General features: G+C 54.2%; 1 protein-coding gene across 2 annotated transcripts in view; it reads right to left on the bottom strand.

The window, feature by feature from the left end:
- Kdm4b (lysine demethylase 4B) overlaps nt 1–27,534 on the bottom strand; it is an 80,867-nt gene that overhangs the window by 26,291 nt on the left and 27,042 nt on the right. For both annotated transcript variants that reach the window (XM_038330943.2, XM_038330951.2), the window contains exons 6-9: nt 23,685–23,878; nt 8,754–8,803; nt 5,696–5,799; nt 2,045–2,182 (exon numbers count right to left, since the gene is read on the bottom strand). In XM_038330943.2, the coding sequence (XP_038186871.1) occupies nt 2,045–2,182; nt 5,696–5,799; nt 8,754–8,803; nt 23,685–23,878 (486 nt within the window). The remainder of the gene's footprint in view (nt 1–2,044; nt 2,183–5,695; nt 5,800–8,753; nt 8,804–23,684; nt 23,879–27,534) is intronic.

The following is a 27,534-nucleotide window of genomic DNA, read 5'->3' as shown; positions in this document are numbered from 1 at the left end:
TGGGTCAGAGGGCTCCTTCCCCTCCTACACATGGTTTGCAGGGGGTGTGCACGTCTACCCAATCCCGCCCCCTTCCCGTGGCACCCTGCCTTGGCACCCCTTTCTGGGCTAGGGCCCTCAGCGCCCCTCTCGTGAAGGGAGAGGCATGGGGATATGCACAGTGCCAGGCAAGGCCGAAGCCTCACTAGCATAACCAGCAAGCACCTTCCTGGGCAACTCAGGCTGCCTGGCTACACAGAGGACCTGGCTTGGCACTACAGCGAGGGGTGAATGACTTCCATGCTGGTAGCCCCTGTGCCTTAGGGACACAAAGGAGAAGCTCCAGTGCCTACCATGGACCATGTGTTGTTCTACACCCTCCAGCCATTAAAAATGCAAAGTGGTACTTGCCCTGCCAGTGGGCAGGAGAGGAAGACAGCTTGCCTGCAGCTCCCCACTGCCGCTGTGCATGTGGGAGGATGGGTGAGATCCCAGGAGAATGGGAATAAGACAGAAAGGACACAGGCTGGGCACAGGCTGGGGGATGGGGAGGGAGGCTATGACCATCATGTGGGAACAGCTGAGCTGAAGGCAAAAGGCTGGAGGGAGACAGGAGAGACAAGCACTTGCCTGCCCAGGTACCTTGGGACTCAGATCCTTTCCTGCCTTGCATGGCTTGGCACTCCTCACATCCTCCATGTCTACACTGGCTGGGGAGCAGTAAGTCCTGGTCTCCACTCCCCACCATGAGGCCAAGAGTCCACCCTCAACTGGCTGTGTATCCCCCTTACCGGTGGGCACTGCCCCACGAGGGCTGCCCTGGTAGCCGGGTGCACCTGAGGTGTTCTAGACACCCTGCCCTGTCCCTAGCTGGTCTGCAGTGCTGCAGGCCACTTGTTCCCTAATTTCACGCTATGCTGCCTGACAATGTGAGCATGGTGCCATTGCGGACAGCACTCTCCAAATGCTGCTTGTTTGTGAACACATGGCTAAGCCTGGAATTGTTTTCACTATCTGGGCAGTTCCTGTTGTGACTGCATCTGAGACAGCCCTGCAAACTTAGGCCTGGCTGTCACCACTCAGTCTGCCACGGGTGTAAATGATCTCAGCTGCCGACCTAGCAGTCCTGGACATGCAAGGTGTTTAATCAATCAAAACAAGACACAGGTCCCAATCTTGGGCCATGCCACCTCCCCCCAGACTTAAGTGTTTCATGAAGACTGAAGCCAGCCTCCAGTGGCCTTGGAGCAGGTTACCAGGTTCATGTCATGTCCTTAGCGAGCACCTCCTCTGGCCTCCTGACCAGCCACAAAAGGAAACAACTGCCCATGTAGCAGAGTGAGGGTAGCAAGAGCGGGGAAGATGGGGAATGACCCAGAGCAGCCGATGGCCTGATTTCCCATCCTCAGAACCCCAGAAAGTTGAAAGTACTAATGCATGCCAGTGAGATGAGAGACTGGTGGGGCATCCCCCAAGCCACGGTCAGGAGACCCTGCCTCACACAGGAAGACGAGGGGCAGCAGACTACATATGCACACACGTGCACATGAACATGCACAAGGAAAGTAGCAACACAGATAAAAAACTAAATGATGGCCCCATTCTTGGCACAGGGACATCCTGTGGTTCCACCACTAGGAAGGATGAGGCAGGACCAAGCCAGACCATGTTTGATTCTAAAAATTAAAACTAATAAATGACTTGGCTCAACAACGAAGGCCAGTTTGCCAGAGCAGCACTGCCCAGAGAAGTGGTCCCTGTGGTGCACTAAGAAATGTAAAACCGAGTCAGCAGTGGTGGCTGGCTTTAATCCCAGCACTCGAGAGGCAGAGGCAGATGGATCTCTGAATTTGAGGACAGCCTGGTCTACAGAGCGAGTTCCAGGACAGTCAAGGCTACATAGAGAAACCCTGTCTCGAAAAATCAAAAGAAAAAAAGAAATAAAAAACTAAAGATGGGGCTCCTTGAACACCAGCCACTGTGCACATGGCAGCAGCGGGGGCGCACCTGCATGAGTACAGGCTGTCCTACCACCTACTGAACCTGAGGTGGCTGTCACACTTACCTGTGTGGCCACTTTGCCATAGTCAATCCAGCGTAGCGTGGCAAAGTTGGTGGACTCAGCGCAGTTGAAGCCATGGTTGAAGCCCGCGTGATAACCATAGGGGAAAGTGATCATGAACTCCCCAGCTTCCTGTGTGATCTACAGAGGAGAACGACAAACTCAGTGGGCAACGCTGGCTTGAGAGCGGCCCTCAGCTGCTGGAGCCCTGTGATGAGCTCGTGGGTTCAGCAAGGGTACGGAGCTCAGGAACCTATGGGACCCTGCCAGGTTTAAAAAAAAAAACTGTGTTTAGGGCTGGCAAGATAACTCTGCGCTAAAAGGTATTTGCTGCCAGGTCTGACAACCTGGTTCAGTCCCCAGGCCTCACACTCACACTTGACTCCTATGGGCTATCCTCAGACCCTAGCATGTCCCCAGGCCTCACACTCACACTTGACTCCTATGGGCTATCCTCAGACCCTAGCAGGCATCCTTTAGCACTCACAGCCACAAAATTTATAAACAGAGTTTTTTAGAAAGAAAGAGCTGGACTTGGGAGGCAGAGGCAAGTGGATCTCTGTGAGTTCAAGGCCAGCCTGATCTACAGAGCAAGCTCCATGACAGGCTCCAAAGCTACACGGAGAAACCCTATCTCGACTGCCCCGAGAGAGAGAGAGAGAGAGAGAGAGAGAGAGAGACAGAGAGAGAGAGAGAGAGAGACAGAGAGCGCTGAGCATGGTGGTGCACACCTTTAAAGCCAGCACGCAGAGGCTCATGAGTCCCAGGCTAGTCCAGTCCACATAGTGAGGCACTGTCTCAAACAAGCAACCACAGAGCAGAGCTGGTGTGGTGGAACACATTAGTCATTCCAGTGCTTGGTAGCTGAGGCAGGAGAATCACCAGTTTGAGACTAAGCTGAACTACATGAAAAGACCTGGTTCCAGCCCTGGCCACCAAAGGACACAGGGCAAGCAGAATGTGCCCCATCCTGCACTATGGCTACCATGGCTTGGCCATCCCACCCAGCCCAAGGGACGTCATCTACCACAGGGGAGCACTGCGCCCCTGACTGCTCTAGCCTCTGAGGCCAAGCTGGAGTACACAAGCAGTATGCCTTGCATGCACAGTGCCCTACATGGCACCACTGATGCGTATGGATCTCTGTGAGGCGAGTTCTGAGGCCATCAGCCATAGATTCACATCAGATTCAGGCTGCATCACAGCGCAGCAGTGACAGAGCAGGGACAACCTCTTCTGGGGTGGGAAACTGAGGTTCCAGGAGGAAGAAGAAGGGTATCTCTCAGAGGCTGCTGGGTCCTCACTGTCCACTGCACAGGCAGGAAGGTCTGAAGAGTGCAGGTGTCTGGGATTCTGAGCTTGGCATATGGCAACGAAGGAGGATGGTTCCAGAGACCTGGGGAGGCCTTGCCCCTCAGCCTGGCTCATTCTGCAACTCTGGTCTCAAGCACACAGGAGATTCACTGTCTCAGGGCTTCCCACTGGATGGTACCACCCAGGGTGCCTGCCTCGGTGGCTCCCTGACGGCACTGAGAAGGTGTCGGGGTGTCTTCTCTCTGAGCACTCCAAGTCACAGTGGTTACTCCTTTAACTGCCTCCCAGCCCCTCACCCCGGCGGCTGAGCTGTTCCACACAGGCCTGAGTCCACATCACTGGATTCCTCTCGGCAGCTCTGGGGAGCACAGAGTGGACACTATGGTGGGAGGCTTGTAGCACTGGCCACTTGTCCAAAGAATGCATCAAAGCCAACATGGCCCAGAACGCAGCCTACCATGGAGAATGTGTCAATATTTTTTTTTTCAAATAATTAACTGTCAATCAAGGGAAGCCAGCTACATTATGTTTTAAAATTCCTGCCCAAGTGACAGTTGCTCATGGCACAATGAAGGGTGGTGGAGTGTGACACAGGTGTGCCCCTGGGTCCCAGCAGCCGCAGCAGCCGCAGCACCGCAGCACCTCAAGGAATCTTAGCCACTTCATCGTGAGCTCTAAGTGGGCAAGGGGAAGGAAGGTCTGGAGCTTTAACAAATGTCCCTTCAGAGAGTGGCGGTGACACTGCTCAACGCTGGTGCTCTCCACTGTCGGCACTCACAGTGAGCACATGCTGGGATCTGTCACATTCGCCTCCTGGGCAGACACCAGTCATAAGAAAGTCTTGCTGGGGGTGGGGAGGCGACAGACTGGGCTCCTGTCACAGGCATCACAGGCACTGTGTCCCCCATGCTGCTGGGCCCCGAGGGCTGCCTCCCTTCACTGCTGTCTGCAGAGCAGCAGAGTCACAGTAGTCAGGGCCGGCGCCAATAAGGGAGAGAGATGGAGACGCGGGGCAGATGAGAAAGTCGATGGCGGATTACAGAATGCACACTCTTAATTATTAACGAGTTGGCTATTGATCAGTTTTCCCTTCTAAAAGTAAATACCATTACAGACTCACAAGTGCAGTGTGCAGTTGCTTGTCTACAGGGAAGGTGACAAGAATTCTGATGAGGAGATCCGCATCTCATGTAGGAGAGGATGCTCATCTCTAGCCTTGGCTTTGCCGTAGGTCCCATCCCCAGGCGGGGCGGCTACCTTCTGATGCCAGACAAATGCCTTCACCCACAAGCCTTTTGGGCAGGGCAGCTCTCAGTGTGAGCAGCCCCTGTGAGCTGGCTGCCTGGGGCTGGGCACCATATGTGCTATTCATTTTCTGTGCTAACCGTGAGCCCACTCCACCCAGCTCTGCCGTGGGTGGCATCAGTGGCGCATGCCCAAAGATGGTCCACAGTGCTGCTGAGACATTGCCCAGGGGAAGGATGAGGCATTTACTCTGTACACGGGGGTCCCTGTGCATGAAACACTAGCCTAGAGAACATTCCCCACAAGCTGGTTGCAGACACTTCTCACTTCCACAAGCAACAACGCTGTCACCTCACAGTGGAATCTCTGCTTCTCAGAGCCAGAGCCGGAAGCAGCCTCCAGGCTGCACCAGCAGGAAGAACACAGTGATGCTGCGGGAGCCTTGATTGAAATGTCAGGAGCAATTTCCAACATGCTGATGTCCTGTGTAAGCACGGAGCAAGGGGGGCTCACAGAACCCGCTCCTGGGCTACAAATTGCTCTTCAAAGAGAACTTTAGAAACAGCTGTCCAGAGGGCCTTCTCCCTCCCTCATCCCCAGAGCACACAGTTTGTGTCCTCTGTCAACGCATGCCCAGTTGGGCTGACCTTCCCTACTGGGATGTGCCCTGTGTCGCCTGAAGAAACCTGAGGTCCCAGGTATGCAAAATTGTCAGTCCAGGAATAGGAAGCCCACTGTTACCTGTCCCCCAGCAGCTGTAATAGGGCTGACTCACCCACCTCAGACCCCTCCTTCACAGCCTTTAACTTGGCACACTGAATGGGCTCAGTCTCCAGGCTCAGGAAGGCTGAGCCACCCATTGCTAAGCAGGACACCTTTACTGTGACTAGCTACCCTGTTGGCTGTAAGCAGTTAACACTAGATGTGGCCCGGACAGTCAGGGACCTACACTTGGGCAAAGGGCTCTGTGGTTTGGAGACAGTGAAGACCCTGCCAAACCCACACTTGTCCTATGCCCTCCCCCACTTGCCCTGCAGAAGATGAGAGGCCACCTGCCGAGACCATTCCAGGACCTTTTCTGGGGCCTGTACATACCCGGCTGAAGGGGATGCCATACTTCTTCAGGATGATGGGCGAGATGAGTGTCATCTTGTGCCTCAGGAAGGCATCGCAGCCCTGTGAGCTCCCAGGGAAGAAGCCTGGGGTGAAGGAGAGCAGTGTCAGAGTGGATGCCAGTGAGGGGAACAGTGGTTGTTGGCCTCGTCCTGGGGAGTGGACTGAGCTGGGACCACTGTCTCAGACCAGTGTCTCAATCCTGAGCTCAGTTGCAGCCCAGAAGTGTGGAAGACAGAAGCAGCTGCCACTCGTGTGACTGCCCAACAGACATCTTTCTAGCGAGCTCTTAGGAGTCCCTCCTGTTCACAGGACAACCTCTCAGGTGACCTGAGCACACAGCTTCTGGGGGCTGGTACCCCCGGATCATATAGGTGGGCATGGTGGCCTAGAGCATTCAGCACCCCCTGGAGAGTACTGGAAGCTCTGAGGAGCAAGGCTGAGACTAAGGGTTAGCACCAAGAGACAACACAGGTATAGCACTATGAGTGGCCTCCAGGTCCCAGCATCTCAGCAGTCCAGAGGAGAAAGTGAGACCCCAGAACACGTGACCGCAGGACAGGGAGCAGCCTATGTTCCCACTGGGATCCCCTCGCTTCCCCAGGAAAATGATCCATTTGCCTCAAAGCAGGACAGCTGTCTCACTGCTCAACCACACCCTGGGGTCCCAGCGTAGATCCTGGCCTTGGGCTCCTTGGGATGAAATGCACAGTTCCCAATGGGAAGGGGACATCCCTCCAGAAGTCCAGGGTATGCTGGGACTTGGCCATACCCTTTCAGAACCATTACTACAGAAGCCAAGATGGGCAAGACACACCCAGCCCCTAGACCCGCTCCTCACCACACCAGCCTGTGTGTCATCAGATGCCTGCTCGCCATCACCCCACCACAGCTAGGGCCACACAAGTCTGCTGTGGGCAAAGCGGAGGATGATGGCAGAACTGGCCCACAGCCTCAGTCTGAGGAACTTTCAAGAAGCCCACACAAACACAATGCCCCAGCCTCCAGGCCAGCATGGCCTGGTCAGTCTCTGCTTCAAGAGCACATATTCATGTGTGTGTGCCCACAGACACATGCATGGGTGCATGGTGAGCAGGGCTTGGAGGCCCTGGCTGCTGGCAGGAGGCTGAGTTGGAAGAGCAGGCTCCAAGGGGATGAGGGCCGAGTTCCCATCTTTCCATTTCTTGGTGCTAAAAGTGCCTTGGTTAAAATTATGACTGCCGCCACTGTCAGCTGCACGTCCCCTTTTAATGCACGGCTTAAGTGGCTCTCATTAGGTCCCTAATAAAGGCTCGCATCTGAAGTGATTAGCGCCCCCACATTAGTGCTCTCCCGCGGGTGCCTCTCCCAGAATGATGCCCACTTACAGCTCAGCTATTCATTTTCTGTGCTAACCGTGAGCCCACTCCACCCAGCTCTGACGTGGGTGGCATCAGTGGCGCATGCCCAAAGATGGTCTCAGGGCTGCCAAGGCCAGAGCTGTGGGGGAGCTGCATGTGGCCTCTGCAGGCACTGCTGTGTCATGCATCTGACCTCCCTGGCCTGTCCCCACCCTCCACCCTCCCCTGGGCAGACTGCTCAGTTCTTCCTCTAGTTCCAGGCAGATGCTTCACCCTGCTGGTTCTTTTGGAGGCAGGGTCTCACTAAGTGGCCCAGGCTGGTCTTGAACTCATAGAGATCTACTTGTCTCTGTCTCCTGAGTGCTGGGATTAAAGGTGTGCACCACCATGTCCTACAGGCCAGATGTTTGAAGCAACCACTCTTGAGCCTCAGGACTGGCTCTCCCCTCCCTCGGCTTCTGCACACACCTTCTGGGAAGGCAAGGTGCCACCTTCATCCCCTACTGGCCCTGGGAATGGGGATGTGGCTACTGGGGAAGACAGAGGGCACTGAGATCCTGATCATTTGTCATTCTGAGGTTGGCCTCACTGTCTCCAGAGGAGGCCACAGAGCAAGAACCACCTCACATGCAGAGAGGAGACACTGTCACTGCCAGTGGAGGCTGGGCAGCAACTGTGAGCTGGTTCTCAAGTCCTGAGCTGGTGGCTGAAGAACATTTCCTTTGTGTCTTATAAGTAGTGTCAGCTTGCTCAGGACATCCCCAGGACTTGTGGCATCACTTCCAGGGTCAGAAGGGACTCTGCAGATGGCTCTAGTGAAAGACCCTGAGTCAGGAAGATCCTAGATCACCCTGGACCCTCATGGGTCCTCAGCGGGAGGCAGTAGGGGGTTGCTGTTGTACTAGATTAGGAAGAGGGGTGGACCTCTAGCATGGTGGGCTGCAGAACTCCCGGGACACTCGCTATGACTATGGTCTGAGGACTCTAAGCAAGGCTGTTTATAGCCACCAAGGTTGTGCTGTTTGGGCACAGGGGGGCCAGAGTGGCTGGCCTCAGGGGCCACATTCAAGCCCACACTGTGAACACTGCAGTGGGAGGTATCTAGAGCGCCATCTGCAGCTATGGGTTTCCAGCAGATAGCTCCTGAGGGCTACACAGCTGAGGAGAATTTCCAGAAAAGCCCAGAGCTGCCGTAGCCCTGACTGCCCACCAAGGCCATCAGAGAGGCTGAATGAGCAGTCCCTCTCAGTACTGACAGCTGTGTCAGGGCTGCTCTGAGGATGACAAAGGACAGACAGACCTTTCAGGAAGTCAGGACTCTTAATGTGTGTGTCCTGAGGTTCCCACACACAGACTTACACTTGACGAAGGAATGGGTGAGCTGGGCATGGTGGCAGAAGCCTTGTCACCTCAGCCCTTAGGAGGACACACACACATACACATGCGCGTGTGCGCGCGCACACACACACACACACACACACACGTCACTAGCAGGCAACCCTCTGCTGCCTGGGCCCTGGCTGTTTCATTCCTTTCTGGCAGCCAGTAACCAAAGCTTTGCCATCACCCCAAGGAGACTGCTCAGAGGGGTGACTGCAGGGTGGTTGTGTGACCAGGAGACGGGCATAGTGAGATTCACCTGGATGGGCCACCTGCCCACTTCATCTTTGTCCTTGTCCCACCGGGGCTCAGATACCTACCTATGGCCAGGCGCTCCAGGCGCTTGCCGTGCTCCGGTGGAATGGCGTACCTATGAGAGAAGGGAGGCACATCAGAGCCCAGGACCTCTGGCCAGCGCAGTCCACACCCATGGACAGCAGACAGGGCTGTTAGCACCATACCCCAAGGCAGGGAGTCAGAGTGGAAAACTTCAAGGCCAGGCACAGGCTATATCTTGGACATGGTGGCTGTCACACTGTGGGCGCTTATGTAGAAGGCTGGAGCATGGCTCAGCACCCTTCAGGCAGGGTTGGAAACAGGAGGACACAGGAGTCATGGTAGAGGAAGCCCAGAACAGTTGAGAACAGAGGAGTTTTCCAATGAAATAAAAAGGTGGTGGGAGACTCAGCCACCACATCACTGCATCTACAAAGGACCCAATAAGGAATTTTCATGTGCCCCCAGGACTCTGTCCAAGGAAACCCAAGCACCCTCAGCTCTAGGGTAACTCCAGAATTTCCATGTCTGGACAAGCTGAGGTCTCACTTCTGTCCAGGTCTCTTATCACTCACGCAGCAATGCTAAGTTCCACACAGCTCAAAGCACCGTGATTCTGGGAGCCGTTTGGGGTGGGGGGCAGGTTTCTGGGAAGCCACAAGAGGGCTGGAAGGAACCAATTCCCAGCTCTGGCCACAATGATGAATGCGGCATCCTCAGTACATAGCGCCTTCCACTTAATTAGTGCCTGTAATTAGGAGTTGTAAAGATAAGATTAATTGAATCTGGCGGCTGCTGGAAGTTTAATACATTGGAACAAGCCTTGCGTTATCGGGAAGTGCAGCCTGCAGGCCACTGGCCAGGGGTGCAGAAGGGTGGCCCTGGGGAGACGAGCTTGTGGACAGGTGGTGGGAGCAGCGGGCTGGGAACCTCTATGCTTCACTGCAGACACATGAGGCCACAAAAACTGTGCCCAGCCTCCAGGCCACAGCCAACGAACACCGTGATTTCCAAGCTGAGGCCAGGGTGAGGGTCCAGCACTGAGCCTGGGGGAGGCTGCAGAAGTCGGGCGGCCAGGTCCATTGTGAAGGACAGTTCCTGGTGGCCACAGCCAAGTGCAGAAGGAACTTTCCCATGGCTCCTGTGGCCTGCACTGTGCTGGGGCATCACTGACACTCAGGCTCGGCGTTGCAAGGGGCAGTCTGGGCTGGGAACTGTGTACCACTCTGCCACCCGGCACCACAACATCATCTCGGAGCTGCAGCACAGGCAGGTGCCCCCACCACAAGGTTCCACTCCCCACAGCACGCTCTAGCAGCTGTGCCCCAGACAGCACCACATCTGCACAGAAATGGCCATGCTGCAGACTGACCCAGGCTCTCTTGTTCAGTTCTGGTCACCTCACCTCCTCCTTCCCACGTGTCGATGTACATGAACACGTACCCACACCCACTGCTCCATGTGAACTCCCTTGTCCCCACTAACAGCTGAGAAGCCTATCCCTGCCTAGACCAAGCCAGTTCACCTGTCCCAAGACATCCTCGGGTGCTTCAGCATAGCAGAGAAGCTTCCAGCAAGCTGAGCTCTGTGGACACTGGGCAGCCCTGGGCTGTGTACTGGGTCCAGGAGGGCCTCTCAGTGGCTATAGAAAGCTTCAAGTTGGACACTAAGCAGGTTACTCAAGGCCCTGGTATTCTGAGGTTTAGCATCCTAGGAGATCACAGGCCAGAGATCTCATGTCAGGCAGGCTGCATCCTTCTGAACAGTCCCCTTAGTCCCCTGGCACCCACCTCCAAGTTCTAAAGCCTTTGCTGTCCACAGAGTACTTCCAGGACACCTGCAGCAGAGACAGCCTTGTTCTGTGTCTCTAGCATGTTCCATGGACTTGGTCTCCCTGGCAACCATACTGGAGACAGCACTGGCCATCAGAACAGCAGTTCTGTACCTGTACATGGGGGTTGGGGGACTGTGCTGAGGAACTCCTAGGAGACAGACCCAGGTATGGAGCAGAGGAACAGAGCTGGTCTGGACGCAGCCCTGAGGGGTGTGCTGGCTGGCGGGTTGTGACCACTCTCCCCCGTTAGTTCTGACACTATGTGAGACAAGCTGAGTAAGGGTAAAGGTGAGCTGAGATCTAGAGGGAAGCAAAATCTGGGGTCTCCAGGAAGGACAGCTGATCTGACCCCTTACCTCCAAGGCAAGTCCTGCCTCCTCAAACCTTAAATTGAACCTACAAACCCGTGTTGGGGCATGAGCAGTGACTCAGCCCTATCTGCACCCACCATGCCTGACTCTGGGAATGACTGAGCCATGTGGTGAAAGTCGGCCTGGAGCAAACCGGGTGCACAGGCGCCCCAGGTGCTTCAACATGAGGCCAGGAGGTATAAACTCTGGGCCAGGCTCACGGCATTGAGTGGTGCTGAGTGGGGTGTCCCAGGGCCATCTGGGGGACTCATGGCACATGGCCCTGAGGGTACAGTAAAGGCTCAAGTAAGTAGGGGGATCTCAGGGCTTCAGGATGCCATGGGTCTCCAGCATGGGAAGAACTGAGCAGCTAAGCCCTGGTGCAATAAGATGAAGAGGCCTCAGCGGACACACCAGCCTCCCTTCCTGCCCTACTGCCTGCCTCCCGCCCACGAAGGAGGCCACTATTATTAGTGCAATTTCCGCGGTGTTCTGTTTATCCCCCCCGGAAGGGCTGATGGATGTGAATAATTATCAGACTATAAAAGCCAGCGTATGTGCTGCTCTCTATCGCTCTAAATCATCAAACAAATAAAGCAAGAAACAGCGTCTCTGAATATAATTTTCCCCTCTAATGGCTCAGAATTATTATCAAGAACAATGAAAATAAATAAGCAAAAGCCTCGCCAGTTAAAAACTAAACGGCTTTGTCAGGAAGGGGCAGCAAGGCCTGGTGTGGAGCAGGCTCGCACAGAGCCCCTCACCAGGGTGATGGTGAGCCACAGGTCCTGTGTCCCAGCTGCTCTAATATGCTCCAAGCCTCCTGGCCTTGGTGGCCTCTGTCTAGCTCCCACAGGCGGGGTACCTTGCCAGGCCTTTAGCCCCATCTGAGCACCAACCTCCCAGAACATGCTGGGGACCATCCTGCTCAGTCCCCACTGATGGCTCAAGCAGAGAACAGGAGACCATCCTTCAGCTGAGTCAAGGATAAGGGTGGTGACTCCACAGTGTCTGTGCAGTGCTAGGCAGGAGCTCCAGACAACAGCAACCTGCACAGACTTAGGAAATGGGACAGGACATTCTCATCTTGCTACAGAAGCTACGATGTGTCATGTGAAAGCCCCTGACATATGCATGCACACACGTATGCTTTTGCCATAGCCCAGGATGTTACTGCAGATTCAACTGCAGTGGCTCTCCAGGGCTCCAAGAGCTGACCTATCAAGGCCACCCTCAGACACAAAGCCCCTGGACTGTGAACAACAGGGCAACTCCTGTTCTGGGGTCCACACAGTCCAGCAGGATGGCTTTCCCTCCACATGAGCCTGAAGCTGCCCAGGCCCCAGTGGGAGCAGGCCAATGTGGCCCTCTGCTTGAGACACAAAGGCCAAAGACAGAGGAGACAGATCTGATGATCACTGGACGACACATCAATCCTCACGTGTTTAAACACCTTGGCTCTAAGGGTGAGGTCAGTGTGTCAGCTGATGCAAACAAAACCTCAAATGGCCTGGACCCATCAGAGAAGCAGGCACCAGGTCATAGGCCTCCCTTTGGAAAAGGCTGTGGTCCTGGCCACTGGAGACACAGCGCCATCTGCCCATAGGCTCAGGAGGCTGGGTGTTATCAACCGACTTAGGGGCAGTGGCCACAATTTCTTTGTGGAAGAGAAAGGAAGGACAAACAAAAAACCATGTCAACAGGGGCACATCAAGTGACAGACCAGCGCCACAGTGGGGAATGGGACTGGAGAGCTGATCCCCAGGGCTGCCTAGAAACTGCTCCAGACACGAACCTGGACAAAATGCCAAGCCAGCCGGTCATGGTGAGCACGCTTTTAATCCTAGCACTAGGGAGACAGAGGCAGCAGATCTCTTTGAGTTCAAAGCCAGCCAGGGCTACATAGTAAGATCTAGGGGTGGGGGTGGGGGTGGGGGACAGGCAGGACTGTGTTCCCAAGTGTTCCTGCTGTAGCAGAAACAAGGCAAGACTGAAGAAGTGCCGCAACCACGGGAGCTAGGTGAGCGCTCTATCCCAGACAAGCTCACCAGCTCTACAATACCGCAGGAATGAGACAGGCCTGCTCAGGGGATGGAGAGAGCTAGCTGGCCCCTGCAGGACTGAGCCAGTCTCAGCATGTGGACTGCTGACAGCAGAAGGGACCAAGAGCACAGGGCCTGAGAAGTAAACCAATGCCACGTGGAGTTCAAAGCCATCCGTCCTCTAGCAACAGGAACTCAGGCAAGTGTGGGAGACACCTCCTCCACCTGTGTTTACACTACTGGCAAAGGCAAGAAAGGGTGACCCCCACCTTAGCCACAGCCGGGGACACCTTGGAAAGTAAGCAAGGGGACATCTTGGTGTGAACAAAGAAGTCACTGCAGCTGAGTCACAAGAGAAGGGACCCTACAGATCAGAGTAAAACCTGGACAGGGGTTCAAGGTATCCTTGAACTTGGGCACCCACTGCCCACTCTATGGAGAGGCCATAGAGAATCTGACACACATGGAAAAGGCAAGTGGGGGTTGCAAACAGCTCCATATGAGGGAACAGGATTCTGTGTACTCCAATTCGACCACTGCTGCAAAAAGGGGTTCAGTTCACCCGAGCTAAAAGGAGCTTCTAGCCAGGTGTTTGCCTGGCCTAGCTGGCACAGAGTGAGTGAGGCCTGCCTATTTCCACCGGGAAATCCCATCTCTTATGCCTGCGTGGGTGGGACAGACACAGAGACTGTAGCGAAGATAGCAGCAGCCAGAACTGAGAAGGATGCTCCCAGGGTGGAGACTATTGAGCTGCTGGCTTATCTCTAATGGATCATTTTCTGGGACAATAGGTGGTAGAATCTGGTGTCACACACCAGCAGTGTCAATGGCTTCTAGTAATGACATTTTTATTAAAACACACAGGGGATCAAGAGAGCTGGCTTGGAGAACATGGAGACCTGGGGATGGGACCAACCACCCACAGGGAAGCTGGTGGTGTGGAGAAAAGGCATCTTGGTGGCTGGGGGTAGGGGTGGGTGAATATCTGTGGCTGTCACATCTCCCTGGGGGGCCTGGGGAGGAGGTGTGGGCACTGGCCCGTTCATGTCCACTCATCTCAGTTAAGGCAGATACTACATGCTCAGTAGAGGTATGGGACTCCACCCCACCCTGAGGATTTTTAGTTCATAACCAAGATCAACAGAGACACAGTCACCAGTGGCCTTGTGTTGGATGGCACCTACCCTGCACTAAAAAGTCTAAGACATGTTTACAGGAGACAGTCCGAGAGGCAGGTCATGCTGATAGTGTAGAGCTGGCAAGGGGCCTGGTGTTGCATGCACGGGTATTTGGACTTGTGGCTGTGGACATGCAGAAGCTTCCAATTTCTCTGTCATCGCCCTGGACAATGGCTTAAACAACCAGGAGCCCACATAGAGCAATGAGCCTGAACTCCACAGTCCATGCACAAAACTGCAACAGTGGTCTCCCAGGCCAGTCACTTACCTAGACAATGAAAGGAAAGGGTTAAGGACGGGCTCTCTGGGAACCGGAGGGGTGCTACAGAGGAGGGAAAGGGCATGGATGGAGACTCCTGAGACCAGTGGGCCATATGCTGTGGCTGGTACAGTAGTTAGCATGGGACCCAGGCCTGTGGCCACTCAGGTCTATCTGGGGGAGAGCCCAGTGCAGATGCAAACTGGGGACATCAAAAGGACTCTCTCCTACGGCCCCTCTGCACACCCAGATGCAATGCCTGCTGGAGAGGCCCTGTGACACTCCACCTGCTCCATGCAGCTCCAGGTTTCTGGGAAAGGCTGAGCTCACACAGGGTTAATCTCCTCCAGGTCCCCACTCTCAAGTCCAGTGCAGGAAGCCACTGAGCAGCGTGGAAGGGGATGAGCTGTACCAGTGCCTGACTTCTGGACAGAAACCAGGCAGGTGCTCTGACTCAGGCAGTAGTCACTGTGGAAACCGGGCACTGGGGAAGAGGTGGGGCTCTTTCCGCTGCAGACTCCTACTTCAGAGCCACCCTGGGGACAGGACAGGCCTGATGTCCAAGTGTTCAGATGGCTAAGGACACACCTAGCCAGTTCCAGATAGACTAGGGACATTCCTAGCACAGAGACCCCGTGGTCTCCTGCACCTGAGCAGTGTGCCATGCCATGGTGCCAACTCTAAAGATGCTGAAATGATACAGGGCCATCTGCTGCTACTAGACCCAGCCAGAGAAGCTGGGAATACAATATTAGCGCCACCAGCCACTGGTGTATGGGACATGACCACACTGGAACATTTTGTGGGTTCCAGAGGCGCCCCCTCCCCCGCATGTACTAAGGAATCTTCCCAGAAGGCACTTTGCACTATAGGGGCTCCTCATTCCTGACCCAACCTCCTCTTCCAGAAGACTCCCAGTTTCCCGCCTATACCTTGGGGCCTAGGGCCTAGGTGCCAGTCAGATCTAGAATGGTCCAACTGCCTCAGGCCAGTGTGTTGACATTCACCCAGACAACTCTGCTGGGCCCAAGTCGGGGGCAGGCTGGAGCAGTAGCCAGTATTGGTTATCTGCCCACTGCGGTCAACAGGAGCTAGCCCACTGGTGGGGAAAGCAGCAGATGAGATGGTGGCAGGGTCCCATGCTCACCAGGAGACCCCCCCAATACAGCCTGAAAAGGTAAGCTTCCAGCAGGAAAATGTGCCAAGCAATGCTCCCCTGGCAGAGCCAGCTCTCACTCGCAGTGGAGACAAGACTGGCCTGTTTGTACAAAGTTTGGAACGGGCTCTTGCCAGGCCATGCATCCCAGGGGCAGACGCACAGAGCACAGGCAGCTCGAGTCCTAGAAGCCAGGACAGCAGTGAGTACAGAGGGGGCAAGGGAACAACAAGGGCTGCTGCCGGTGCACACGGAGAACACACCTGCTCATAAGGGCACAGGCACACATCCAGGCCCCAAATAATCCATCCTCTGTCCCACAAGACGGGAAGGGCTGGAGATAATGGCCGAGCAGTTAAGAGTACTGGCTGTTCTTTCAAAGGACCCAGGCTTAATTCCCAGCACCCACATGGCAGCTCACTCCAGTTACAGGGGATCCGATGCCCTCACACTGACATTCATGGGAGCAAAACACTAATGCACATAAAATAAAGATAAATTAAGTCATTTAAAAGAAAAAAACCCTGACCAACTTCTGGGTTGAGCCTGGCCTCCTGAGGCTGCAGTAGCAAGGGTACTCCCCTGCAGCCTGAGGGCAGGGCCTGATGTAAGCTGCCTGGAAAGCCTGAAGGGCCCAAACACTCACTTCTGAGCAATGCAGCCCCAGGCGACTGCTCCATCTGAGATTCCTCTCCAGGAAGAAGGAAAGAACCCCAGCACCCTGACGAGGAGAGGAATGCATTGGCACAGCGCTGGGTGCAGCTGCCAACCTGGCACAGGGCCACTCTGCTCCTTCCTCTCTTTACTTCTCTGATAATTAAAACATTTCATTTTACAGAGTCCATTTCACCTCAGAGTGCAGTGGGGGGTGTGTGTTAAAGATGGCCTACAGGGAAAGGACCCCGGCAGATGACCTGAGCCACATAGTCAAGGACAATATTATTAGGGCCGGTCTAGGATGGAGGTGACCACAGAACACACGATGCTCCCCATCACCAAGGCCTCCAGCACAAGAGAAGTCAGACAACAGGCTGGCTCAGAGGATCTGAGGACATTTCACAACTCTCGGTGGAGTGCAGGAGCTAGGGGACTGTGCAGGACACTGAGGAATGGTCCTCACAGTCAGGACTCATAGCAGACAGGCTCCATGGTTGGCAGGGGTAACTCATGGGAACCTGCACTGCTGGCTCACCATCAACAGACCCACCTGCACCATCAAAGGAGGAGGAAGAGCTGGGCAGGGAGGAGGGGTCAGAGAGAGGGAGAAGAAAGAGCAGGGCAGGAAGGAGGGGGCCAGAGAGAGGGAAGAAGGAGGAGGAAGGAAGAAGAATACCCAACCAAAAAAGTAGGCCATATACAACCAAAGAGACAAAGCTGCAGGCCATCTCCCCAGCTCACTAGCTGGCCCGAGAGCCCAGCTCAGCTCCAACCCCCCAGATCTATTGGGGGAAGGCTCCATAAACTGCTGCAAGTTAACAGCCCTGTTTTGGGCAAAGAATACAGACGGTTTCTGCTCAGTGCTTCCGAGACAGAAAGGCTGGGGATAGAGTCAATGGGCTCTGAGAGAGCCCCAACACGCACATGGCTGCTCTGATCCTCTGATCCCGGGAACACAGCTGCAAGGCTGGCAAGGCCTGGCTGTGGAAAGGACAGAGTAGGACGGCTCATCGAGCTAATGGGCACAGGCTGTGACTCAGAGCTGTACCCTGCAGTGTGCACCAGATTCTCTGAATTGCCCACCATTATCAGAGCACCATGGTGGCTAATGACACAGGGCTCATCTTGCTGTACCAAGGGCCCCAATGCCCCAGTTTGAGCTCAGGCATGTTACCTGCCTTGAGAGCTAATCCTCCGGTTCCCAAGGTAACTGAGATGTGCAGCACCATCTACAAGTAGAAGGCCAGAGCAGCGGATGAAGACGACAGAGTGGCTCTGGCCAAAGTGAGGCCAAGGGCCCAATAAGGAGGCCGCAGGGGCACCAGGCCAGGGATAACACAGCTGTCCCTCTGAGCTGGCCGGCATGCCAAGCTCTGCAGAGCAGAGCCTTGATGCCAGCTGGAAAGCAACCCTGGTTGGCTCTTGGTTACCTTGCCATTCAGGGTCTCCCGGCTTCTGACAGCACACCCCTCTAGGGGAGGGTGGACAGCAAAAAGTCACATGTGGACTGACATTTTGCCTCACATACCCGCAGTATCTGAGACAGGACAGGTCAGGAGACATGGAGCTGGCAGCATCCTTGGGACAGACTGGCTAAGATCACCACAAGATGTGGACTGTGTACGAAGATCCCTTGCTGCCACAGCCATACTTGGTGCACCAGCAACACAGCCACAGAGCCTGCTGCTGGGCTTCCACCTGCAACAGTTGTCACCTTCAGAGGAGGTGCCTTCTGTAGACAGCTATGCCTCTCATAAAACTCTGAGGACAGCGAGGACAGGCACCACAACTAGGGGCTCTGGAGAGGACAGAGTGGCAGAGCAGGGACCAGTGGCTATGTTCCTAACACCATCACAGCCACCAGCTTCGGGTAGAAGCAGCAACCTTACATTTCCCCAGTGAGTTAGTCAGACATGGTGGGGCATCCAGCTCTCCCAAGTGCTACGAGTGTGGTAGACAAGTGATAGCACCCACCTCACAGGCACCACACAGCGGGAACAGGATGACGGAGGGGCCATGGGATGCAAGCCAGATGAGAAACAACCATTGCAAGCTGAGTTGCCTCCTAATGGCTGGACCATTAGAAGAACCTGGTGGTCCAGAAGACCCCTGCAGAGGGTCATGCCTAGGGTGAGGTGCATGACCATCTGTGGTTCCTGAGGACTGGGGCGGCAAGGCACTCAGAAGCTAGTATCTCACAGGCTGGCACAGATTCAAGCCAGGATGGGTCCCTTGCAGGTCCAACTGTCAACTTGGGTCCTTAGGTGGTGATGCACCTTCCTAGGCTAGGCCCCAGGGTCTGACTAACCAGTGGCCATACATTAGGCAGGGAGGAGGGGGAGACGCCATCAGGGGCCCTGTAAGTACAGGCTCCTCACTTCCCATGCAAGGCAATGTCCTTGGAGGCCACACGGCAGCCGCACCTGTGTGCCTACTCCACAAAGACCCCAAGACAGAAACAATTTTCTGTGGAAAGCATGAGAACCCACCCCTCCTGCAAGAGCCACCTCCACCTGTCGCAATAGTTTCTGGGCGACTGAGCAGAGCTTAGTGTTCTCTATCCTGCCTGCCCAGGGCAGCACACACTCCCACCTTCAAAATCCTTTGACCCTGATCATATCAGCCAAAGTAACAGCAGACCCAAAAAAGCTTCAGGAAATGCTGGGCCTGCAAATACCTTCAAACACCTCAAGCCATCATGTCACTGAAGCAAAGCACAGACATGGCCCACAGCAGGGGCTCTGATGGGGGAGACTGGATGTAATAGTTTCCTGAGATTGAAGCACTCCACCCTACAGGGAAGCTCTTTAAACAGGAAGGTAAGCGACTCAAAACAGCTTCAGGATGTCCCTGAATCCTACCAGTTTCACCAGGCCCCTCCTCACCAGAGTGAGCAATAAAAGCTGCCAGTCATCTCCTCGGGAAGCCGAGCTGCCTGGAGAAGGCTCAGAGCAGCAGAGCCATCTGCAAAGGATGCTCTCCAGCCTGTTGTGGCCTGCAGACTGTGCAGTGTGCTCCAGGTGACCTGTCACCCACAGGCCTGTCAGTGACCCCAGTAAAGCTCACGGTCCACCAAGTGGGACTTGGGTGGCGTCTGTACTCGGTCTGCTGTGGGCTCCCTGCCTGGTGAGTGGCCCTGAGTGCTGCCTCTCCTCGGGAAAAGTCTTTCTGGTCACACAACTTGGGGAGACAGAAGGACTCAGCAGTGGGGACTCCCCAGTTTTAAGCCACATCCAGGGAACAGTACCCACATGTATTAATTCCAGTGATGTAACAAGGACTCAAGTGGCAGTGACCCCCTTGAGGTCCCTGCTGGAGCTGGGGACAGAGGCATATGTGAAATCCTACTTTCTGGGGCCCATAGCATGGTGGGGAGAACCCAAGTCAAACTCATACATGGTCTCTGTGTCCCCAAGGAAACATGGGTATCATCCTTCCATGGTCAGTTGCCAATGCAACAGATCTAGAGTGCCCAGGAGGAGCTAACCTCACAGAGAAAATGCTCCCGGCCTATAGAGTAGTGTTCTGATCATGATCAAAATGGGAGGGCCGCAGTGACCCTCGGCTGCTACTCCTGGGTTTATAAGAAAGCAGGCTGAGCCAGGTGGTGGTGGCGCACAGCTTCAATTCCAGAATTCTGGAGGCAGAGTCAGGTGGGTCTCTATGAGTTTGAGGCCAGCCTGGTCTACAGAGTGAGTTCCAGGACAGGCTCCAAAGCTACACAGAGAAACCTTGTCTCAAAAACCAAAAAAAGAGGCCGGGCGGTGGTGGCGCACGCCTTTAATCCCAGCACTCGGGAGGCAGAGGCAGGTGGATCTCTGTGAGTTCGAGGCCAGCCTGGTCTACAAGAGCTAGTTCCAGGACAGGCTCTAAAAAAGCTGCAGAGAAACCCTGTCTCGAAAAACCAAAAAAAAAAAAAAAAAAAAAAAAAAAAAAAAAAAAAAAAAGAAAAAGAAAGAAAGAAAGAAAGAAAGAAAGAAAGAAAGAAAGGAAAGAAAAAAAAAGAAAGCAGGCTGAGCAAGCCAGTAAGCAGCACCCCCCCCCCATGGCCTCTGCACCAGCTCCTGCCCTGACTTCCCGCCATGATGGAGCACCGCTGGAATGTATCAGCCGAGTCAGCTCTTCCAAGCTGCTTTGGGTCATGGTGTCTATCGCTGCAACAGAGAACTAACTAAGGCCCCTCCCTGCTATGGAAAGGGAGACAGGGCCTCCCGCACCAAGACCAAGGCTGAGGCTTTGCCAGAGCTTTCTGTCCCCAAACAAGTGGTCATTGTGTTCACTGCTAGCCTTGATGTCCATCCCCAGCCATAGCAGGACACAGGGAGCTGGGTGGCTGGACCGGACCTGCACCATCATCATGGTGACTGTTGGGACAGGTGGGACAGCCAAGTCACCCAAGGTACACTGTATGGATTCCTGACACCAACAGTCATCTGTGAGCAGCTGTCATCTTTCAGGGAGCCCCAGGCCTCACAAGCTGCAGGGCCATGTGGCCATGCACAGACCAGCACCACCCTCAGACAGCACAGTTCTCTGTCCTTGCCAAGGTGCTTCCCAATACTAGGGACATTCTAGTCTCATACAGGCCCAGAGCTGGCCCACCAGCCTGCCTCTCTGGGGCTGGCTCCCACTTCATGGGCCACTCTGGTGGCTCCAGGCAGCTCTCGAGTCTCTCTGAAGCTAAGCAGTGGGTGCTGGCCAGGTCTCATTCTCAGATTCTCATGCCAGGGGCTAGCCTGGTTTTTCTCTCTCTCTGTTCAGTTGAACTGTAGCTTCACCATGCAGCCCTGGCTATTATTCTTCACTCTTATTTTCCAAGGGAGAAAGTGGGGCTGTCTCCCCATCCCAGAGCACAGCAGCTGGGGTAGGGGAGCCAGGGAACAGCCGCTTGTCAGAAAGGCGGGAGTGCCACCTAGTGGCCACAAGAAGCAGGACTCAGGCTCAGGTCCTCTGTCCCAGCATATCCCACCACACATGCGCACACAGGCCACTGCTGTGCACATATGGAGATTTGCAGCAGAAGCAGCCATGGGCTGTTTGTATCTGTGGTGTCATGAGCCCTGCTGGACAATGCAGCCACGAGGAGCAGGCCACTGGCCCTTGTTGCTACCATAGCACTTCTCAGGAGATCCTAGTGGTCCAGGTGGCAGCTGCCACAGCTGGCTCCACACAGGGCACCATGGGAGAAGTCACCTAGCTGGACAGGTGTACACAGAGAATGGTGCCACCAAAGGCCAAAAGTCACACTGGGGATTGAGGGTACAGCCTAGGCTGCTCATGAGATGCCATTCAGTCCGATGCTGTCACACCAGGCTTCCACAGACAGGGGCCTTGTCAACTGAACTTATAGAAATGGGTGGTGTGCATAACTCAGACAACCCAGCAGGAGCCCACAGGACCAGTGTACCCGGCAGTGTTAACTGTTGAATGGACAGGATCCAGAGCATGAGACGGGCCTTCAGGAGGCAAGACTTGTCCTACTGTGGGTGGCACCATTCCCTGGGTTGGGATCCTGGATCAAATATAAGGAGAAGGAGCTATACTAGCACCCATCTGGTCCTCTTCCTGCCATGTGCCAACTGCCTCAGCACCTTCCCTGCAAGATGGCGGAGCCAAGGCAAACCCTTCTCGCTAGCTGCCTTTGATTTTTGTTGCAATAGGAAAAGCAGCTGGGAGCCTTGGCTGGCAGAGTGCTGCCCAAGGCAGCTCTGTGGGAAGTCACCTCCCAGATGATCACCAGTGTCACTGCAGAGTCCTCAGAGAGCGGCAGCATGGTCAGAGGCAGAGACTGGGATACTCCTTACAACCAGCTCTGAAGAGGGAGAAGGGTCGCGCCCCAGGCCAAAGAACACAGGGTCCCTGACACTGGGACAGCGGAATGCAGGGCTCCCTAAGGCCACAGGGAAGCAAGAAGTAGCAGACACAACTCTTCAGGGATTTCTCAGTTCTGACACTGTGTGGGAACAGTGCTGGGACCCACAAGGTATGAGACTGTCAATATTTGGGGTTCATGTTCCACCTCTATAGACCAGGCTGGCCTTGAACTCACAGATATCTGACTGCTTCTGCCTCCCAAGTGCTGGGATTAAGATGTGTGCCACCACCGCCTGGTTGGGATTCACTTTCCTAAACAGCGAAGTTCAGCCCAGCTTGGCCATCAGCCAGGAAGCTGTAGGCCAATGGCTGGCTACAGGGTCCACATGGGAGGCATACATACCAACACGGCTGTGCCCTCCAGGGAAGGAGAGTTGCTCAGAGCCAAGCATGGACTCCACTGGAGCAGGGAGGACTATGTGCCTAGGGTTTGAGTGCAGAGACACTCAAAAAGAGGGTACTCTTGGTATGGCCCTCCACAGGCTCAGCACACAGCCCTGTCCACAACTGAGCAACATAGGGAAGGCCTGTTAGGGGCAACGTATTCCTATCACACCTGGGACATCAGGGGTTGCTGGACATTGGGACACAGAAGGACCTACTGTGTGATCACAAGGTGGAACTAAGGGGCACCAGAGGCCGAGTGTTCAGGAGGCAGCAGTCTCACCTAGGGAGACCTGAACCACCACCTTCCGCTCAGGGAGAAGAGCCATGCAATGGCCCCAGAGGCAAAGCACCTGATAGAAGCAACGGGGCTCCCTGCACCCTGAATTCTCAGCTGTGGGTGGGGAAGGCACCTCCACACACAAGCAGAGACCCAGGGTAATGGCTAGCTGTCAATGTCACAGATGCTACAACCACCAGGGAGAGAGTCTTAGCAGGAATGTCTGGGTCATGTGTCCGAGAGACCTGAGCGTTTCATAGGTGTGGGAAAATGAAGCTGAACAAGGTGGCAGCATCCCTGGATTGTGTGAGAGTAGGAGAAATGACCGAGCATGCAGCTCTGCTCCACGTGGGCATGGCTCTACTTTCCTGAGTGGCTGACTATGGGCTGCAACAGGAGTCAACATGAACCCATTCCCCCCAAGTGGCTTTCCACAGTGACAGAAATGGCAGCAGGACAGCCGGCTACTGGGATTTGCCTTCAGTGGGGACCACAGACATCCTCCACCCTCAGCACTGCCCTTCCTACTCAGCATCACCAGGCGTGGGGGAGGGCATTCTTTCCGCCCACACTGTGCAACAAGGAAGCTGAGCCCAAGGGGAGATGGGAGCCTGGCCTGGGATAGGGCTCTGCCTGGCACCCAAAGGGAGATGGAAAGAGAGAGAGAGAAAGAGAGAGAAAGAGAGAAAGATTGAGGGGAGGCACTGTTGGTGGCAAGCTGGCACCTCACACAGCATCCAGGTCCAGCAGGAATCAACCCCTGTGATGTGGCAGCAGGTGACATACCCACTGGCCTGTTTGCTGCCCAGAATGACAGAATTGAAGTGGGTACCTGTTAACCACAAAGGCCATGGTCTTGGGCCAGCATATCTCCCCCAAGACTGAAGGGTGAGCAGGAGGTGCACCAAAGTAACCTGTCAGAGTAGCCAGATCTCCCCAGGCCTCACACCCTGGCACTCACCAGGACTTGGGCTCGCCGAAGTGCAGGTAGTTGATGCTGTAGAGGTCCATGTCCTCTGTGTGCCAGGCAAAAGTGGTTTTCCACATGCCAAAGTACAGGTAGGGTGTGTTCACGCCCTCGATGATGGTGCCACACTCACGTTCCACCATATCCAAGATGGTCCTCAGGTTACCAATGTTCCACTGGGCCACATCCTGTGGACAGCAAGTGTGTGGTCAGCAGAGTCCTCCTAGGATACCTGTGCCCACCTGCACCCTGAATGCAGTCACCTGGGGTAGAACAGGGCTACTGAGATAAGTCAGGATCAGATCTTTAGGCTCCAGCTGGTCATCCCAAGAGGCCAAGGGGACCAGGGTCATAGGCCCTGCACTCTCACCTGCCACCCCAGCCTTCCTGGAATAGCATGTTGCAGGCAACAGTCTACAAACCATCATGTGCCAATGGACAACTATAGCTTGACAGTGATCTCCACACCTCTAAGGAAGGAGAAAGGCAGTCTCCACATGAGTGATCCCTTCACAGGCATGTGAACCCATTTCCAAATGACAGCCCTTCCACAATCTTCCACCAAACAAGATCAGACAGCTTCAAAGGATATAGGCAAACATGTATGAAGCCCCCACCCTGACCTGTGCTCTCATCAAACGCTAGCTGGAGCAGGAGGTGGGGCAGGAGCCTTGTGTGCCTGTGCCTGAAACCTCTCCTCATCCCAGAGCCAGTAGGGTGAATCTCAGCATTTCAACACACGCTGACCCCAGTGGTGACCACTCCCCTGCCAGGAGGCCAAAGGCCCAAATCTGGAGGGCAGAGGCTGCTGAGGTCACAGTAACATAATGGCAACAGGTCACCAAGCATATATATATATATATATATATATATTGGCCTTGTTGCCCTGCCTGCCACCCAGCACAGTGACCATGTGGGACATATCATGGGCTGCAAGAAAGGGACCCAGGTATAGCCTCATGCGGAGAATTCATCCCATGGCTAGGTCAAAAGTCCTTTGCTCTGGGTCTCAGCTTCCCCATCTGTAACAGATTCTGTACTACTTCAGGTGAGGCGGGCCAAAGCCACAAGTTTTCAGGGGGCCTGTGATACATGTGGCCCAGGGATGGGCCTTGGCAGCTGAAGCCTGTGTGTGGCCAGAGCCCTCCATAAAGTCGGCACACTGGCTGACAGGAGATGGGGTGCAGGGACATGCCTGGAACATCTTGCTAGGCTAAGCCCAGACTCTGGTTTCATACAGCACTGCCCCAGGAGCACAGACAACAAATGACACCTGCTAGAGGACAGGGAGCCCAAAACCAAGAGAAGAGAGCACACAGCACAGACCCGAGACCTGACTGCCACCTGTAAAGTTGCTTGGTACCTGCAGTGGATAAAGCAGATCAAGACAACAAGACACCCCCCACACTCCCCCATCAGAGTACAGAGGCTTTGCTCATGTGGAGTGCAATGCTGGGCAATGTGAACAGGGCACAGCACACTGATGTTCAGGAGGTGGAACAGGAGAGTAAGGAGTTCAAAGTCATCCCTAGCAAATTCAAATCCAACCAGGGCCCCAAGAGACCCTGGCTCAGGAAGGAGGAAAAAGAAGCCACCTGCTGTGGGATGGTCTTTCTGTATGCTGTGAATAGGTGTTGCTCTAACTGGTTAATAAATAAAGCTACTTTGGCCTACAGAAAGGTAAGATGGAGCCAGGCAGAAAATTGAAGCAGAGATACAGGTGAAAAAGGGTGGAGTCGAGGAGACACCAGCCAGCTGCTAAGAAAGCAAGACTTGTAGAAAATGAGGTAACAAGCCACGAACCATATGGTAAAGCATAGATAAGAAATAAGGGTTAATTTAAATGTAAGAGCTAGCTAGTAATAAACCTGAGCCACTGGCCAAACATATCATTATTCTATAATTAATATAAGCCTCTGAATGGTTATTGAGGAATTGGTGGGTAGGAGAGAAACCTCCAGTTACAGTCACCTATAGAAGGGCTTGTGAGACAGCTTCCACCTCAGTCATGGCACGAGGCAGGGAGAGCTGCAGCAACAGTTGAGCATACAAACTTGAAAGAAATAAGCCTTCAAGTCAGAAAGGACATGGACGAGCTCTACGCCCACATGGTTGCAGGACAGAAGTTATGGGAAAGGCTGTGCCATGACTGCAGTCCTGAGACACTGTGGACAAGGAACAAGAATGGAGGCAGGGAGTGCTTAGCATCACGGCTATGGCAAGGAGTTGAGGGAACTATGGGCTCTTAAGCAGGACTCCCTTTCTTTAATTATTTGATTACTTGTGTATGAATGTACATGTATGCAAGGCAGTGCCCTCAGGGGCCAGATCCCCCAGCTGGAGTTAGAGTCACCCCGAGGAAAGTACTGGGAATCGAGCCTGAGTCCTCTGGACTAACAGAAATACTCTAACCACGAAGCTGTCTCCCCATCCCTCAAGAGAGTTTTCTGCTCCATTTTGCTATAGACTTAAAACTGATCTAAAAAAGAAAATGTCTATTTTAAGAACTTTTGTTGCTGGGCGGTGGTGGCACACACCTTTAATCCCAGCACTCAGGAGGCAGAGGCAGGTGGATCTCTGTAAGTCCAAGGCCAGCCTGATCTACAGAGTGAGTTCCAGGACAGCCAGAGCTGTTACACAGAGAAACCCTGTCTTGTTCACAGTTATTTTATTTTGTGTGGGACATGAGGAGTCAGGGGACAACTTCATTCCCTCTACCATGTGTGCCCTGGAAATTAAACTCAGGTTGTTGAGCTTGGCAGCTGGGACTCTGCCCCATCTGACCATCTCCTCTCATCTCATCTGTTCTTTTATTATTATTATTAAAGATTTATTTATTATGTATACAGTATTCTTTCTGCCTGCAGGCCAGAAGAGGGCACCAGATCTCATTACAGATGGTTGTGAGTCACCATGTGGTTGCTGGGAATTGAACTCAGAACCTCTGGAAGAACAGTCAGTGCTCTTAACCACTGAGCCATCTCTCCCCCAGAATTTTCATTTTCTTTTCGTTTTTCAAGACAGGGTTTCTTTGTGTAGCTTTAACTGTCCTGGAACTCACTCTGTAGATCAGGCAGGCTGGCCCTGAATGTACAGAAATCTACCTGCCTCTACCTCCTGAGTGCTGGGATTAAAGGCGTTTGCCACCATCATCTGGGTGATTCTTTTGTTTTTAATAAACAAACATAACCAATACTGACCTAGAATTCCCCCGGCATCCAGACCATCCCCTGTGGTACAAGCATCTCTCCAGCAGCTGACGCTGGGTCAGGGGGCTCTCCTCACCGGCCTAGGTCTGACCGCAGCTCGTAGAGCAGCAGACTGAAGACCAAGGCCACTGAGGTCACAGGAAAGATACAAGGCCAAACTTTCTTGTCTGTGGAACCAGCAACGGGTTCTTAAAATTGCACCGAGAATAGAAGCAAAAAGAATTATGTGGACTCTACAGAGTTAGGCCACCGCCAGGAAAGAAAACAACCAAGCCTGTGGTCCCAGGCACTCAGAAGGCTGAGGCCAGAGTGGGCTTGTCTCCAAAAAGATACTAAGGTGTAACTATGACACCATGTGCCTGCTCAGCATGCACAAGGGCCCCACAGATCATCCCAGTACTGAAAGAAGACTGGACAGACAGACAGGGTGCAGACGGCCTGCTGATGACGAACTCACACCCCATGTGCATGAAAAGCCCCACAATTTAATAATCTAGAAACCTGTTCACATGGCAAAGAATCTAAGTACAGACTTCTCCACTGAGGCACAGAGAGAACAGCAAGCCCCCAGACACTCAGCATCGTGGAAAAAGGAACCACAACGCAGTGGTGCCTCTCAAACCCAGAGTGGCACC

Source organism: Arvicola amphibius, chromosome 1, assembly GCF_903992535.2.
Source record: "Arvicola amphibius chromosome 1, mArvAmp1.2, whole genome shotgun sequence".
Classification (NCBI taxonomy): Eukaryota; Metazoa; Chordata; class Mammalia; order Rodentia; family Cricetidae; genus Arvicola; species Arvicola amphibius.
The sequence above is the reverse complement of the archived record's forward strand: the minus strand, read 5'-3'. Positions and strand labels throughout refer to the sequence as shown.